The sequence below is a fragment of the Dendrobates tinctorius genome, unplaced genomic scaffold (assembly GCF_039654945.1).
Source record: "Dendrobates tinctorius isolate UK_male_01 unplaced genomic scaffold, ASM3965494v1 ptg000145l, whole genome shotgun sequence".
NCBI lineage: Eukaryota > Metazoa > Chordata > Amphibia > Anura > Dendrobatidae > Dendrobates > Dendrobates tinctorius.
Window position 1 is genome coordinate 1,635,644 of NW_027361812.1, and position 15,164 is coordinate 1,650,807.

At 44.8% G+C, this 15,164-nt stretch overlaps 1 protein-coding gene across 5 annotated transcripts in view; it reads left to right on the top strand.

Annotated features, from left to right (window-relative positions):
- Nucleotides 1–15,164, top strand: part of CAB39L (calcium binding protein 39 like) — a 109,297-nt gene that overhangs the window by 61,201 nt on the left and 32,932 nt on the right. For all 5 annotated transcript variants that reach the window (XM_073546102.1, XM_073546100.1, XM_073546104.1 and 2 more), the window contains exons 2-4: nt 5,693–5,834; nt 7,550–7,714; nt 12,808–12,926. In XM_073546102.1, the coding sequence (XP_073402203.1) occupies nt 5,724–5,834; nt 7,550–7,714; nt 12,808–12,926 (395 nt within the window). In that variant the 5' untranslated portion in view covers nt 5,693–5,723. The remainder of the gene's footprint in view (nt 1–5,692; nt 5,835–7,549; nt 7,715–12,807; nt 12,927–15,164) is intronic.

Genomic DNA, 15,164 nt, shown 5'->3' on the forward strand with positions numbered 1-15,164 from the left:
AGAACCTGGTTTTCCTGGCTAAGAATGCTCTCAGTAACCGACCCATGGATCCTACCGGATCTCCCGGACCTGCTATCGCAGGGCCCAGTGTTACATCCTCAGGCACTGAACCTCCATTTAACAGCATGGAATTTGAGAGGGCACTGATGAGGGACAGGGGATTTTCAGAGAACCTGATAACTACACTACAAAAAAGTAGGAAACCGGTTACCATGAGAGCTTACGGCAGAACATGGAAAAAATTTCTATCCACTTCTAGGGCAAAGGTTCAGGACGGGGTTCAGATTGATAAGATCCTAGAATTTCTACAAAAGGGCCTAGAACAGGGTCTGGCGGTCAACACATTAAAAGTACAAATAGCGGCGTTAGGCGCCCTCTATGACCATGATCTGGCAGGTGACCCCTGGGTAGCACCGTTTATTAAAGCCGCAACTAGATCTAGGCCAATAGCCAGTCAAAGGTTACCGTCGTGGGACCTGAATCTTGTACTTTCAACACTGACAGGGCCTCCGTTTGAACCAATTCACTCGGCACTCCTAAAAATCCTATCACTTAAAACGGTGCTTCTGGTAGCACTAACATCAGCTCGAAGAGTGAGCGATATTCAGGCCTTGTCAGCAAGGCCTCCATTTACAAAAATTCTAGAGGATAGAGTCAACCTAAAACCTGACCCGGCCTATTTGCCTAAAGTATCATCACATTTCCACAGGTCCCAGGAGGTAGTCCTTCCTTCTTTCTGCCCAAATCCAAAAAATAAGGGGGAAGAAAAATTTCATACTTTAGATGTTAAATGGTGCCTAGTACAGTACTTAGAGGCCACCAAAAAGTGTAGGAAGGAAGGCTCTATCTTTGTATGTTTCCAGGGTCCTCGGAAGGGGCTCAAAGCATCCAAGAGTACCCTGGCAAGGTGGATAAGGGATGTGATTGCCCTAGCATATTCATCCAGCGGGGCCAAACATTTAGATCAAGAAGGGGATGTCCTAGTAGTGGACAACCCCTTTAAGATATGTAGTATGGGGATATAGACCTAGTATTTAAGAGATTTTTTGTATTTATTTTTTATTGCTGGTATTGTATCTTTTTTCTTATATTTGCAATGGAGTTAAAGAGAATCTGTCTCACCCTTGACAAATTTTAAGCTTAAATTCTTCCAGGGGTGACAAATTCCCTTTAAAATGAACCTGTCAGCAGGATTTACTAAGTAATGCCGGTTTCACATTAGTGTTTACGGCCGCAGCATCGGGCTGCGCACGGCCGCCGCTAAGCCCCGCCCCTGTCGCGCCTCCTCCGGTAGCTCCGCCTCCGGGCGTATGAAGCTGCATGCGTCATGCGTCCCCTATCTTTATCACTGAGGACGCAGGCCGTGCGCAGTATGCGTTTGGCGGCGCCTGCGTCCTTTTGACGGTGCACCGAGCGAAACCAAATTGCAACAGGTTGCGTTTGGCGCTGGTCGGCGCACTGTCAAAAGGACGCAGGCGCCGCCAAAACGCATACTGCGCACGGCCTGCTTCCTCAGTGATAAAGATAGGGGACGCATGATGCATGCAGCGTCATGCGCCCGGAGGCGGAGCTACCGGAGGAGGCGCGGAAGGGGGCGGGGCTTAGCAGCGGCCGTGCGCAGGCCGACGCTGCGCCCTGAAATGCAAATGTGAAACCGGCCTAAACTGCAGGCATTGTCAAGTTGGTGCTGCTACACAGATTAAAGTGATACCTTGGGTGAAGAAATCCGACTAGTGGTTCTTGTGTAATCGATGTTAGAAGTTTTCAGTTAATGACATGCCCGTGTTCCGGTGCGGGACTGTAGGCAGAATCTTATCTTCCTGCTCTAAGCCAGAGAAACCAAAGAAAGACCTGCCCACAGGACGCCCTGAAGTACAGACATGTTCCTCATCGTAGAGAGAGACATACTGTTTGTGCTTCAGGTCGAGCAGCTCCGATGTTTCCAAGCATACCCATTCTTTATAAAACATGAGACTGCCAGTTTCGGTGAGGTAAGGCTTGCCTTTGAGTGGGTACAAATGGAAAGTAGAAGTGTTATTACAAATGATCATTTTCCATGCCCAGCGTGGCACGTCTGGTCATTCTTGCACTACAACAGAAGTGATCCTTATTGTGGGGGCACATTCTAATTCTAGTGCCGATACATTCACTGAGGCTATAAGCCCTGAAAGGGTGATTTGTCATCAGCCGGACTGACATGTGTTTGTGGCTTTGGTCTTTGTCATCCATGCCATGTGACTGACTGGGCAGGGCGTCAGTTTCTATTGACACTGCATTCATTGTTTTTCTTGGTTTATTTTTATGACTATGCTTTGTATTGATTTTTCCTTTCAGCTAACTGGTAATAAAGCTGACATTGCGTTTTAGTCCAGTGCAGCAAAGCCTGAAAACTGCCATTTGATTTTTTTTTTTTTAATTGCATTGTGCGTATGGGATTATTTGTACGTTGTTCTGATAGCTGTCACTTTTTGCTCTTGTTGGAGTATCAATCCAGTTTTTTCCTCTTTTCTATGAAGGTATTGTATTATTATTAAAGACCTTCACCTCGGTCTTGAGCCATGCTGACTTGGTGGATGAGCACTCTGTAGGGAGATCGATTTTGTGCAAGCCTAGATAGGTCCACCAGGGTCTTCTCCACCTTTATCTTGATAGTATGAAGCCAATGGGTTGCTGGTCTTCTATCGCAGTAGGTGAGGGAGAAGCAAGATGCATAACAACGGGGAGATGCAGTGGAAGTCCAAACACTGTGGAATGGGGAAGTGAAGACCCCTAGGCAGATCTGACAACACCCTGTAACGCCTGACGTCCCTAAATAGGTTCCTCACCTATTGCCGAGCAGGAACCTAATCCCTCGCTGACCCTAGTGATAGGCCCTGGCTAGAGAGAGGCCGGTGAGAAAACTTTTGTCAGCCACCACTTAAACTATAGACAGAGAGGATGGAAAAACGAGAGGATACACTTAGCTTGAGAAGACCACCACGCTAGCAATCCTCCAAGAGTACTCCAAGGCCCTTGCCGACTGCTAGTACTCCCAACCAGACAGCGGGAAATTGAGCTAACACCAGCACCTTGCTGAAGAGACTGAAGGTATTTAAACCTTTAGCAAGGGTGTGTTAATTAGCAGAAAAAGGTGGAGGTAACTGTTGAATCCTAGAGGGAGAAGGATATCACTCCATCACAGAGATGCAAAAATCAAAAGGCGCTTGTAGAGCTAATCCAAATGACCTTCTACAGCCGCATCCAGCATGACTGTCTGATACACCTGGCACACCCATGACATCTTCCTCTTCACCTTGTTCCTTCTATTCTTCCATCCATGATGTCCATCGATCGCCAGTGATTGCTCTCATCATAGCTTGACGATCCTTGCTTCGGGTGACATGTCTGGCTTGATTTGTTTCAAAATGGATTTAGATGAACACAAAGGCTAAACAGCAGTCTTGGGGCACAAAGATTTATGCAAACATGGAATATATGTATTTTTTTTAAATTGCATTGCTGCTATATTTGCTAGCTATACTTTTTGCAGATTTTGTTTCAATTTTGTGAGTCCATCTGTCACTACAAGGTGGCCTTGCTCAGATGGGTCCCTTGACTTATGTCCCTCTTTTTACTTAGGCCTGTTTCACACATCAGTTTTTTTGTTCAGTCCAAATCCGCTAAAATGGCGGATAGCGGATCTGTTCCTTGACTGACCACAACGTTTGTCCCCGGACCGTTATTTTAACGGATCCGTCAAAGGAAGAATTGAGAGAGAGATTTTTTCAGCCGCCAGAACAGTTTAGGGTTAAATTTCAGGCTGAGTGAAGTCTTTCGGGCATGCTCAGTGAGAAGTGCGAATCCTGCCGCCCGAAAAAACGTTGCATGGTCCGTTCGGGCATGTCGGCGGACTTCAAAATTTTGGCGGATCTGCAAAAAAACGGATCCAACGGATGGCCATCCGTCAAGATCCGCCGGTAATGCAACTCAATGGGGGAAAAAAACGGATCTGCCAAGAAAAATGGCGGATCCGTTTTTATTGCAAACCGGCGGATTTTGACTGATGGACACAAACGGATGTGTGAACCAGGCCTTAGCTGAAATCTGCGTTACATGACTGTACAGTATAATGCAGGCACTTGCTTCATATTGACTGTTAGGCTATGTGCCCACGTAGCGTTTTAAAACGCTTACTAAAAACCGGACTCCTTCCCAGAAATCGCGCGTTTTTTTCCGCACGATTTCACCGCGATTTTACCGCGATTATGATCGCCATTTTCGCGTGCGATATTCAAGCACTTTCCAAGCGATTTGAAGCATCGCTTGGAAAGTGATTGACAGGTTGGTCACACTCGTCAAACATAGTGTTTGACAAGTGTGACCAGCTTTTTACTATTGAGGCCGCCTATGCGGCCTCAATAGTAAAAGATAAGATGTTAAAATGCTAAAAAAAATAAAAAAATCGGTGTATATTTACCTTCCGGCGTCCCGCGCTGCATTCCCGGGCCTCAGCGTTCCCAGTAATGCCTTGCGAGACCTGTGATGACGTAGTCTCGCGTTGCTATAGCGATCTCGCGAGACCACGTCATCACAGGACCTTGCCGCAAGGCATTACTGGGAACGCTTAGGCCGGGAATGCATCGCGGGACGCCGGAAGGTAAATATACCCCGATTTTTTATTTTTTATTCTTTTTTTACAGGGGTATGGTACCCAGGGCCTGGAGGACAGTCTCCTCTCCTCCACACCGTGGGTACCAACCGCACATGAGACGCTTAACTTCCCGCATGGTGGGCATAGCCGCATGCGGGAAGTCAGCGATTCTCATGCATTCCTATGGGTGCGGAATCGCGGCAATTCTTTGCGATTCCGCACAAAGAATGAGCATGCTGCGATTTTTTCCGCGATGCGATTCCGCCACGGAAAAAAGCGCAGCATTAGCACAGCATGTGCGGAATGCCATAGGAATGCATGGGGGGCATTCTGTACACGATTTTTAAGTGTTTTCGCGCCGAAAATCGCGGCAAAAACGCTTAAAAATCGCTACGTGTGCACACAGCCTTAAGGTTGAATGTATATTAATGACCTTTAACAGTTTTAGAGATCGACCCTCCTTTTTTCATGAATTGTTAATGTTATTAAAGTCAATTCTAATAGTGAGTTTCCCATTATAAATGAGCCTTTCGTAAGAACTGAACCTAATCTAAATCCATTAACCGTGATGTAATAGAGCTTAATAGAGCCAATATTTGGCTATGGAGCTGTTGCAATGGTTCTATAATTGCAGCCATGTGACTGTACACAGAGTGCTTCGATTTGGTGTAATGTCATTTATAGCTTCATGTTACAGAGGACATGGAGCACTTTCCACTTCCACTTTACCATTTACATAGCATCAAAATCTATGGTATCAGTCCAGTGTACAGCAAAACTCCGTTATTTTATTTAAGAGTGTGAAAAATAGAGAAATATTGCAAATATGATGTGTCTTTGTCTATTCTTGACTGGCTGCATCTTGTGGTACAGATCTAAAAATGTACTCCCATACTGGTGTAATTGCTTTATATTTTATGTATGCTTTTTTTTTTACACCTCTATAGTGGTGTATATTTATTGCTAGATACAGATATGGGCATATCTTTTACTTGGTGATTGTAAAACGAGCATTTATTTTGCAGTGTGGCTTAATAATATTGTTCTGTCTTTCTTTTTAAGGATACTATTACTTTGACACACAGCACGAAAAATGAAGAAAATGCCATTGTTCAGCAAATCACACAAGAATCCTGCAGAAATAGTGAAAACTCTGAAGGAAAATATGGCCTTATTAGAGAAGCAGGACAAGAAGACAGAGAAGGTAAGATAGAGAAAGTAACGCTTGTATTTAAAGGGTTATTTCCCACAATAACAAGTTCTTCCCTATCCAAGCACATGGACCCATCGTTTAGGACATTACTTGTTGGTCACTGGGACATTTACGATCCTGAGACTGGGGGGTTGGCAGGGTCTTGATCTTGGAGGACAGTGTTCTGCAGCCCCCTTTTGAACAGAGCGGAGGTGTGCATGCTCGGCATCTGCTCCATTCATTATTTATAGGAGTGCTGGCAAAAGCCCAGTACATAACTCTGTTATTTCTGTTATTTCCTGCGTTCCCATTGACAATGGAGCTGAAGCTGAACATCCGCAGGTCTACTCCATTCACGATCGCTGAAGGTCCCATCGGTTAGACGCCAACTCATCAGGTCCCTAATCCTGGAGATAGTGAATAACTTTTTCTTTTGGGTGGAGTGTTGGTGAGGAATAATGTCACATTGGCACATTATTTACAAGTTTAGGAATCTTTTTTTTTTTTTCTTTCTTTTTTTCCAAAGCTCTGCCTGAAGTCTGTACGGTATAAGTTTTTATTACGTATGGAATAAAGCATTACATTTTTATTCTCCATGGAGCTGGAACATTTTTTTGGGGATTTCTCATGGTATAAGTACCCTAAAATACACATAATACCTGCATGAATCTGCAGGTTTTTTCTTTGTAATCTAAGAGCAGCATGGTGTAGGGGTTGAGACCTTGATTCCAGCGATGTGTGAGGTCGACGTTTCAATAAAATCAGTGTTTTATTAGTAAGAGATTATCACTACAGGACTAGGTGTCTCCTGCCTCCTAGTTAGTTGCTCTTAATAACCCCCGTCCCTACCACTGATTAGCCGCTTTCTGGCAATGTACAGTGTACACAGCTGCTTATCAGTGGTGTGGGCGGGGTTACACAGGGCTCCGCATTCTGAGCATTGCTCGATCAACTGCAGAGAAAACTGTGATTGTATGAAAACTATACCAGGGAGATCAGCAAGTGATACATTGCTGGAATTGGGGTTTCTGCCCCTACATCATGATGCTCTTAGATTACATAATAAAATCTTGATGACAGACTGCATTTAAATGGATTTCCATTCCTATGTCTCCATAAGACAACATTGGGTGTTCCATTAGTGGTAAAAAAAAATGTCGAACAACAAATTAAATCTGTAGGTCTCAGCACTATAATACAAGCTTTTTTCCGCTTATATAGAGATCAGATGTTGCCAATAAATGGTGTGTTTTTCATGGACAGAACACATACGCATTATAGTTTTTGGTCTGTTTACTTGTCTGTGTGTTCTGCAAAAAAAATCATGAAGACATGGATTAAAATTACGAATACGGGTCTGTGAAAATTACAAACAGCACATGGATGGGATCAGTGTTTAGTCTGTGTGCTGTCCGTGAGTGACATCGTAATGTGTAAGAGACTTTGCAGTTTACTTTTATTTATTTATAAATTTCTATATTGTAAGAGGGTCACTGGTAATGTTTCCGAGGGGAGGTATGTTCCACTGAGGTTATTAGCTTCAGTGATATGAACCTGGAAGTTTGCTCCAGCATGTATGTATGTCGCGGATATCCCAGATGTCTGAATGAGGCCTTAGCAGCAGTCCAGTGTTTTTATATTTGCCTTTAAATTTTATTTAGTGTTTGTCATAAAATATCATATTGAGAATATTTTTGCTAGATTGTTGTTAATTTTGTTTGTAACAGGCTTCTGAAGAGGTTTCCAAGTCACTTCAAGCCACAAAAGAAATTTTGTGCGGTACAGGAGACAAAGAGCCCCAGACCGAAACCGTGGCTCAGCTAGCACAAGAACTGTACAACAGTGGCCTGTTAGTCACATTGATAGCTGATCTGCACCTCATAGACTTCGAGGTAGGTATCATTTAAGGAATTAATTATCACTTCATACCCACAGCTTATTGAAGAACTTTTTTTAATTTACAGCTATATTAACACAGTTTTTGAGGATTTTGTTTGTAGCAGCTCCACTCCTAAATCCTCCTCAAAAACTTTCTTTAAAAGCACTTGACAAACTCTTCCTATTCATTTCTTTGTGAAATCCACTTGGCTGTTTGTGATTTTTTTTTTTTTCCTTTTGTTTTGTTTTTTTTTTTTCTTAAGAGGGATTTAAAAATGCTTGGCGGGGATAAAAAGTGCCTACCAATTCCTTGAAGTGGATCTTAGTGGAATCCAGTCCAAATTAGTCACTATCCAATCAAAAGGTTGCAAAAAATGCTTCTCGCAAAAAGAATAAAAAAATACTTCAAGGCCACTTTAGGGGAAAAAACAAAACTCCCCCCAAAAAAGGGCATATCCCAATGGTTTTTGTCTGATAGTCTCCTCATTTTTGGACACCTTTTAAAACTGTGTTAACATAGCCTATAAAGGAACCGAAAAATGGCAACTTTTAATACGTACCGAATTTGTGAAAACTTTTTCATCATTTTGACCAATTTGGCACACAGTCCACAAAAGTTGCTGAACTTTTGTGCAAATTCAGCTAATGTCAAATGTTATGCCTTTTTTATGCCAGAAAATTTGCATAAAGGGCGTAATAAGTATTCGAGATTCTCAATGACGGGGCTATGAAGTGCCTCCAGTATGTCTGTTTTAGCAAGGCAGCAAAAGTGCCAACATCTGTCATGATCCATGCGGGATCAGGACAGATAAAAGCACAGGTAACTTTTTTTTTCTCAAGATGTGCTTAGAGATGTTTTTGCCCCCGGTGGCCATTTGGATTATTGCACTGTGGTGTCGTTTGTTCTAAGTTTGCCCCGGGTGGTGGTGAGCGTCATTGCACTCTGTTCTTTAGTTAAGTGCACATTTATAATGCAGGTGTGATTGCTGGCTCTGCTATAAAAGAGTCACAGGTGTGGCAATCAGCGTTGGTGATAGTTTTCATTTCAACTATCCTTGGTGGAGGAAGGAGCTGGAGAACGTTCCTTGCAGCACTGTCTTAGCCCTGGTGTGGAAGGAGTCATAGGGGATTTCCTTGCAGCTCTGACAGAGCTTGGTGGCAGCGTTTCAGGAGGAGAGCTGCATTCTGGTGGTGGACTCTGTTGCCAGGAGCAAGTGCAACAGAGTAAAGCTAAGTGGTGTATCCCTGTTTGTGTTTTCCCTTCGTGTGTATTAGTACAGCGGTGGGGCCAGTGCCTGTGCCACCCAGTTCCCTAGCAAAGGATAGGTGTAGGGTGTGCTAGGGCGACAGGTATCCTGACCGGCGCCCGGTGCAGAACCAACATAGGGAACGTCAGGAGCGTTAGGGACACTGACTCAGGGGAGTGCAGGAGGTCTCCACGTCCCCTTTCCCTATTGCAGGGCCCACCGTTGTAACTGTTTTCCCTTTCCCTTCTCTTGTCGTTTTAGTTACCGGCCTGCGGGCCGTGTCAAACAGGACTGCATCACGTGCCGCGTCTTGTTGTTTACAGTTACCGGCCTGCGGGTCGCATCTCACAGGACGGGTCCCCTGACATTATCACTAACCCACAACTTTTTTTTTTCTGCTGAGCCATGGACCCAGTACAGACCTTTGCCCAAATGCTGCAGACCCTTACTGAGGAGATTAGGGGGCTGCGCGGTGAGTTGGTGCAGCAACTGCAGCAGTTGGTGGGCTTTGGGGGCTTGGTTCAGAGACAGGCTCAGCCAGAACCCAAGATATCCCTCCCTGACAGATTTTCTGGAGGGAGAGATCAATTTTTGGTATTCCAGCAAGCCTGTAAATTGTATTTCAGGCTGCGCCCTCGTTCATCAGGGAGTGAGGAGCAACAGGTGGGAATCATTATGTCCCTTCTTAAAGGGGATCCCCAATCCTGGGCCTTCTCCCTACCGGACGATTCTCCATCATTGGTGTCCGTGGACGAGTTTTTTGCGGCTTTGGCGCTTGTGTATGGGGATCCTGATGGCGTCACGATGGCGGAATCTCGACTCCGTAGGTGTAAACAGGGAGCCCGGGTTGCTGAGGAGTACGGCTCAGAGTTTAGGAGATGGGCCACTAACACTCAGTGGAATGACCCTGCACTTTGGCGATAAACCCTGCACAAATTGACTCCTAAGTTGCAGGATACCAAGTTGCAAGTTGCCAGGGGAGCTTGACCCAAGTCGTAGAGAATATCCATCTATGTATATGACATCATGAGGAGTCCTTGTCGTGCTACGTCTTGGAGGGAATGCCAGTACCTATTGTTTTAGGCCTCCCTTGGCTGAAAAGACACAACCTGGTAAATAGCCGGGCGAGGGAAGTGGTCAGCTGGGGCAGTCGTGTAAACGCTGCTGCCTAGGAACTACTGTCTCTGCCGTCTCTCCTCAACGGACCCCTTCCTCTCCGGTGAGAGCAGCAGATGTGCTGCAGGAGAGTAGGGGCAAGTCTCAACCCTCGCCATTGGCCAACCCTGGGAGGCGCAGACCTCGTGGTGGAAGGGGTTGGAGTGTGGTGTACCCCTTGGTGAAGTGTGGGGTGTCAGTGTGGTGATAATGGGGGACGCCTCTGTTGTCAATCCCAGAAAGAGTTCTCCAAGTGATGACAAACGAACGAGTGGCAATAATCGTTCAGGTCCGGACCTGTGTGTGAACGAGCGTGTATGGGTAGCCACCAAAAAACATCCAGTGGAAGTATGTTGTGGAGTGTTACCAACTCATACCAAACATACACAACCCGTTCCCCAGGTCAGCGCTTCGGAGATGTGTGGTGCCTCCAGAAACGTTGCCAATACCAGCGGGCTCGTTTGTCATCAACCTGACGTGCAGGTAGTTGCTGGGGTGAACTCTGGGTCTGGGTGTCCCCGCTGTAGGTGGTTCCCTGATGAGGAGTGGTCTTGAGGGTGGTCTTGAGTGGTCAGAGGCCCCTCATTAAGGGGAGGGTACTGTCATGATCCATGCAGGATCAGGACAGATAAAAACACAGGTAACCTTTTTTTATCTCAAGCTGTGCTTAGAGATGTTTTTGCCCCCGGTGGCCATTTGGATTATAGCACTGTGGTGTCGTTTGTTCTAAGTTTGCCCCGGGTGGTGGTGAGCGTCATTGCACTCTGTTTCTTTAGTTAAGTGCACATTTATAATGCAGGTGTGATTGCTGGCTCTGCTATAAGAGTCACAGGTGTGGCAATCAGCGTTGGTGATAGTATTCATTTCAACCATCCTTGGTGGAGGAAGGAGCTGGAGAACGTTCCTTGCAGCACTGTCTTAGCCCTGGTGTGGAAGGAGTCATAGGGGATTTCCTTGTAGCTCTGACAGAGCTTGGTGGCAGCGTTTCAGGAGGATAGCTGCATTCTGGTGGTGGACTCTGTTGCCAGGAGCAAGTGTAACAGAGTAAAGCTAAGTGGTGTATCCCTGTTTGTGTTTTCCCTTCGTGTGTATTAGTACAGCGGTGGGGCCAGTGCCTGCGCCACCCAGTTCCCTAGCAAGGGATAGGTGTAGGGTGTGCTAGGGCGACAGGTATCCTGAGCGGCGCCCGGTGCGGAACTGGCATAGGGAACGTCAGGAGCGTTAGGGACACTGACTCAGGGGAGTGCAGGAGGTCTCCACGTCCCCTTTCCCTATTGCAGGGCCCACTGTTGTAACTGTTTTCCCTTTCCTTTCTCTCGTTGTTTTAGTTACCGGCCTGCGGGTCACGTCACACAGGACGGGTCCCGTGACAACAACCTGGTTTTATTTATTATTTACATAGGACTTCTCAGTTTTAATTCAGCAAAGCTCCCTAAAGACCACATCTATCATAGAATGTTGCAGTTGGAAGAGACCTCCAGGGTCATCGTGTCCAACCCCCTGCTGAATGCAGGATTCACTAAACCATCCCAGACCGATGTCTGTCCAGCCTCTGTTTGAAGACTTCCATTGAAGGAGAACTCGCCTCTAGTGATGAGCGAGTATACTCGTTGCTTGGGTTTTTCCGAGCATGCTCGGGTGTCCTCCGAGTATTTTAGCGTGCTCAGAGATTTAGTTTTCGTCATCTTATCTGCGTGATTTGCGACTTGTAGACAGGCTGAATACATGTGAGGAATGCCTGTTTGTTAGGGAATTCCCACATGTAATCAGCCTGTCTACAAGTCGCAAATCATGCAGATAAGACGACGAAAACTAAATCTCCGCACACGCTAAAATACTCGGAGGACACCCGAGCAACGAGTATACTCGCTCATCACTACTCGCCACCTCTCGTGGCAGCCTGCCCCACTCATTGATCACCCTCACTTTAAGAAGAACTGATTTTTCTTTTTGTAAATTTACCTTTTCTTTAAGAAGGACCATTTGTCACCTCAATTTTGAGTGGTGGAAAGTTTCACTTTAGTTTTTGTAAATTGACAGCACAAAAGCAACTTTTCTTCAATCTGTTTTGCATCATCCCTCTGGTATTAATCTTGAGTAATTGGCCTGTTGTGACTGCAGGGTGCAAGGGTTACGGGGAGACAATACTATCTCACATTGGGCAGATTACTATTTATCCCAAGACTAAAGGTACTGTCACACTTAGCGATGTACCAGCGATATGACGCGGTCAGGATCGCTGGTACATCGCTAAGTAGTCGCTAGTGAGCTGCCACATAGGCAGATCTCACTAGCGACATCGCTGGGGACGGGGATCGCTACTTACCTGTCACACCAGGCGATCCTGCGTCCTCCCGCCCGGCTCCACGCTTCGCTCGTCTCTCCACAGGAAGCGCCGCAGGAAGCTGACAACGAGAAACAGTCCTGAACGTTCTCGCGCGATCAGAGACAACCAGCGGGGGAGCCGGTCGGAGGTAAGTATCAGACACAGCGATATCGCTAGCAATATCGCTATAACGTCACTAGTTATAGCGATATTGCTAGCGATATCTCTTAGTGTGACATCCCCTTTAAGAATAACGAAACAAACCCCATTGATGTTTGTGGTTTTGCTGTTGTCTTTTTTTTCAATGTAAACTTTCCTGTTGCATTTTATTTCCCTCCTCCTGTCAGTGATATCTAATAATTAATCAATCATATTGCAGGGCAAGAAGGATGTCTCCCAGATATTCAACAATATTTTGAGAAGACAGATTGGCACGCGCTCGCCCACAGTGGAATATATTAGCTCCCATCAACATATCCTCTTTATGCTACTCAAAGGGTGAGTTGTAAATCACAGAGCCATACCGGTAATGGAGGTGTCACATGTATTATAGATATATATATAGATATCTCAAAAGGTGCATGCATTGAATGTATGAAATGTAAACTGCATTATTCCAGTGCAACAATGCCTGCTTTTTTTTTTTGATGGATCATAACCGGCACGAATTGGCCAAGTTGTGCGCTAAGTGTCTCAATTTTATGAATATATTCTATGTGGCAGTAACACAATCTACATTTTATGTATTCGATGTTTGCAAATATATCTTTTTTTTTTTTTTTTTAATATGCTGAAAGGGGGTGTTCCAAGTTCTCAATCAGGAGCATAGCACTCCTGAGCCCCCTGGTGTCCTGCTTGCCTGAGAGCAATGTGCTCCTAATCGACAGCTGGTTAGGACCAATGGCATGGATGTGCTGCAGGCCCAAATGTCTCTGAAGCATCGATGGAGCACAGAGGTACTGAAACTGGCCAGATTCAGCATTCCAGCCTGCTTAAGGGTAGCGCTTACAATCTCTATTGGAAAGAGTTTTTACACATTGTGCTCCTTGCCCAGGGGGACCGGCCACCTCTGGTAGTATCAGTGGTGACTGTAGCCTAGGCAACTGGCAGTGAAGAATAGTATGTAAAAATCATTACGATTTTGAGAATTATGTAAATTGAAAAGTTGTTTGTTTTTAAAACCAGATTGTAATTTTAACCGTTTATCATCAGAAGATAAACCTTTTTATCTTTGAAAGCTGTAAAAACCCAACAACCAATCAGCATTGTTGACCATATTTTAATGTACAGTTTTCCTACAAATATTTGCGCCTGAATAGAAGTCTAAACATAATGAAAGAAGAGAACAACTAGTAAATGTTTTTTTTTATTCTACTTCTGATTTTTTATTTTCTTTTTTAAAAAGGGGAAATGTTCTTTTATTTCAATAAAGGTTTGGGATCTAATATCAAAAGACTGACCATCACCTACAAACAGTAATCAGGTGTGAACAGGTGCATACTAAGAGTAGCCATCTCCATATATAATCAACCAATAAAGTTGCACTGTGTAGCTCTATAGTATGCAAACATGAAATATGAATTGCATTACTGCTCTTGAAAATAGGAAAAACTGAGAATACTTAGCTCATAAATTGACCAATTAATGTGTACCCAGCAGCCGCGATAAGGCGATTCTCTCTGCTGAGACCTAACCTAATGAGTCCTCTCCTGGGCTGATAGTCTACGATTATATGGGAAGCTAGGATTCTGCTCTGTGCCAGAGGCTGAGGGGTGGAGTGCCTATGCATACAACTAACAAAAGACTCGCCGCATCTTTCAAACACAAAACAGGTGTGTACAGGTGCATACTAAGAGTAGCCATCTCCATATATAACCAATAAATAAAGTAGGTTAGGGCTCTAGTCAGACTGTCTGAAATCTAGGTATATTGCTAGTTTAACATACAACAGCCGTCAGAAGGGATATTGTAATCGGGTAGATGTTTTAGTCCTCTTGCGAGCCAGGGCTATTTAATTCCTAAAGGTAAGTCAAATGCATCCAGTAATTTAATCAAGTAACAGCATATCAGGGATGCTGCTCTGGACGGCTTCCTAAAATAGCTGAGCTGTCACATCTCCGCTGGAGGAAGTCAGGTTGGTGCAGAACACTGAACCCCGTTCTCTGTGTCACTTACTTGACGGAATTAGCTTTGTTAATATTTCATTGGCTTGTTAATCATTCATTATCCCAGTTTCCACTCGGCTTGTGTTGGAATGCCACAGTTTAGGTGTTTGCCCATGTGTTCATATACACAGATCGATGGATTAGCAAGTGACCTGCAGAACTTCCGTGTTGTTCCCAACTAAAGCTCAGACATTGTCATTGCATGCACTCCAACAGCAGCAATTCAAACTTGGGTCACGTGCCAGTGGTTGTCCTGTGTGTCATATCCTACACTAATGGTGCTCCTAATACGTGACCCCTGTCAAAGCCAGAAGGGAATTCAAAAGGAATGGGAAATATATGGAAAGGCTTGTACTTTTCGTTCCTCCTGCTTGACCCAATTCTGGCTTTGGCTGCAAAATTAGCATTCAAAATCTGCAGTGTTATGTTTATAAAGTGTCGTAAAGCGCCTTGAAGAATTATTCCAAAGAGACCTGACATCCATCATCTCCCTAGTCTTTATCCTATTTTTTTTTTTTTTTTCTGCACAAATTTTTGTGATTTTTATGTCCGTACTGGCCAGGTCTGCAAA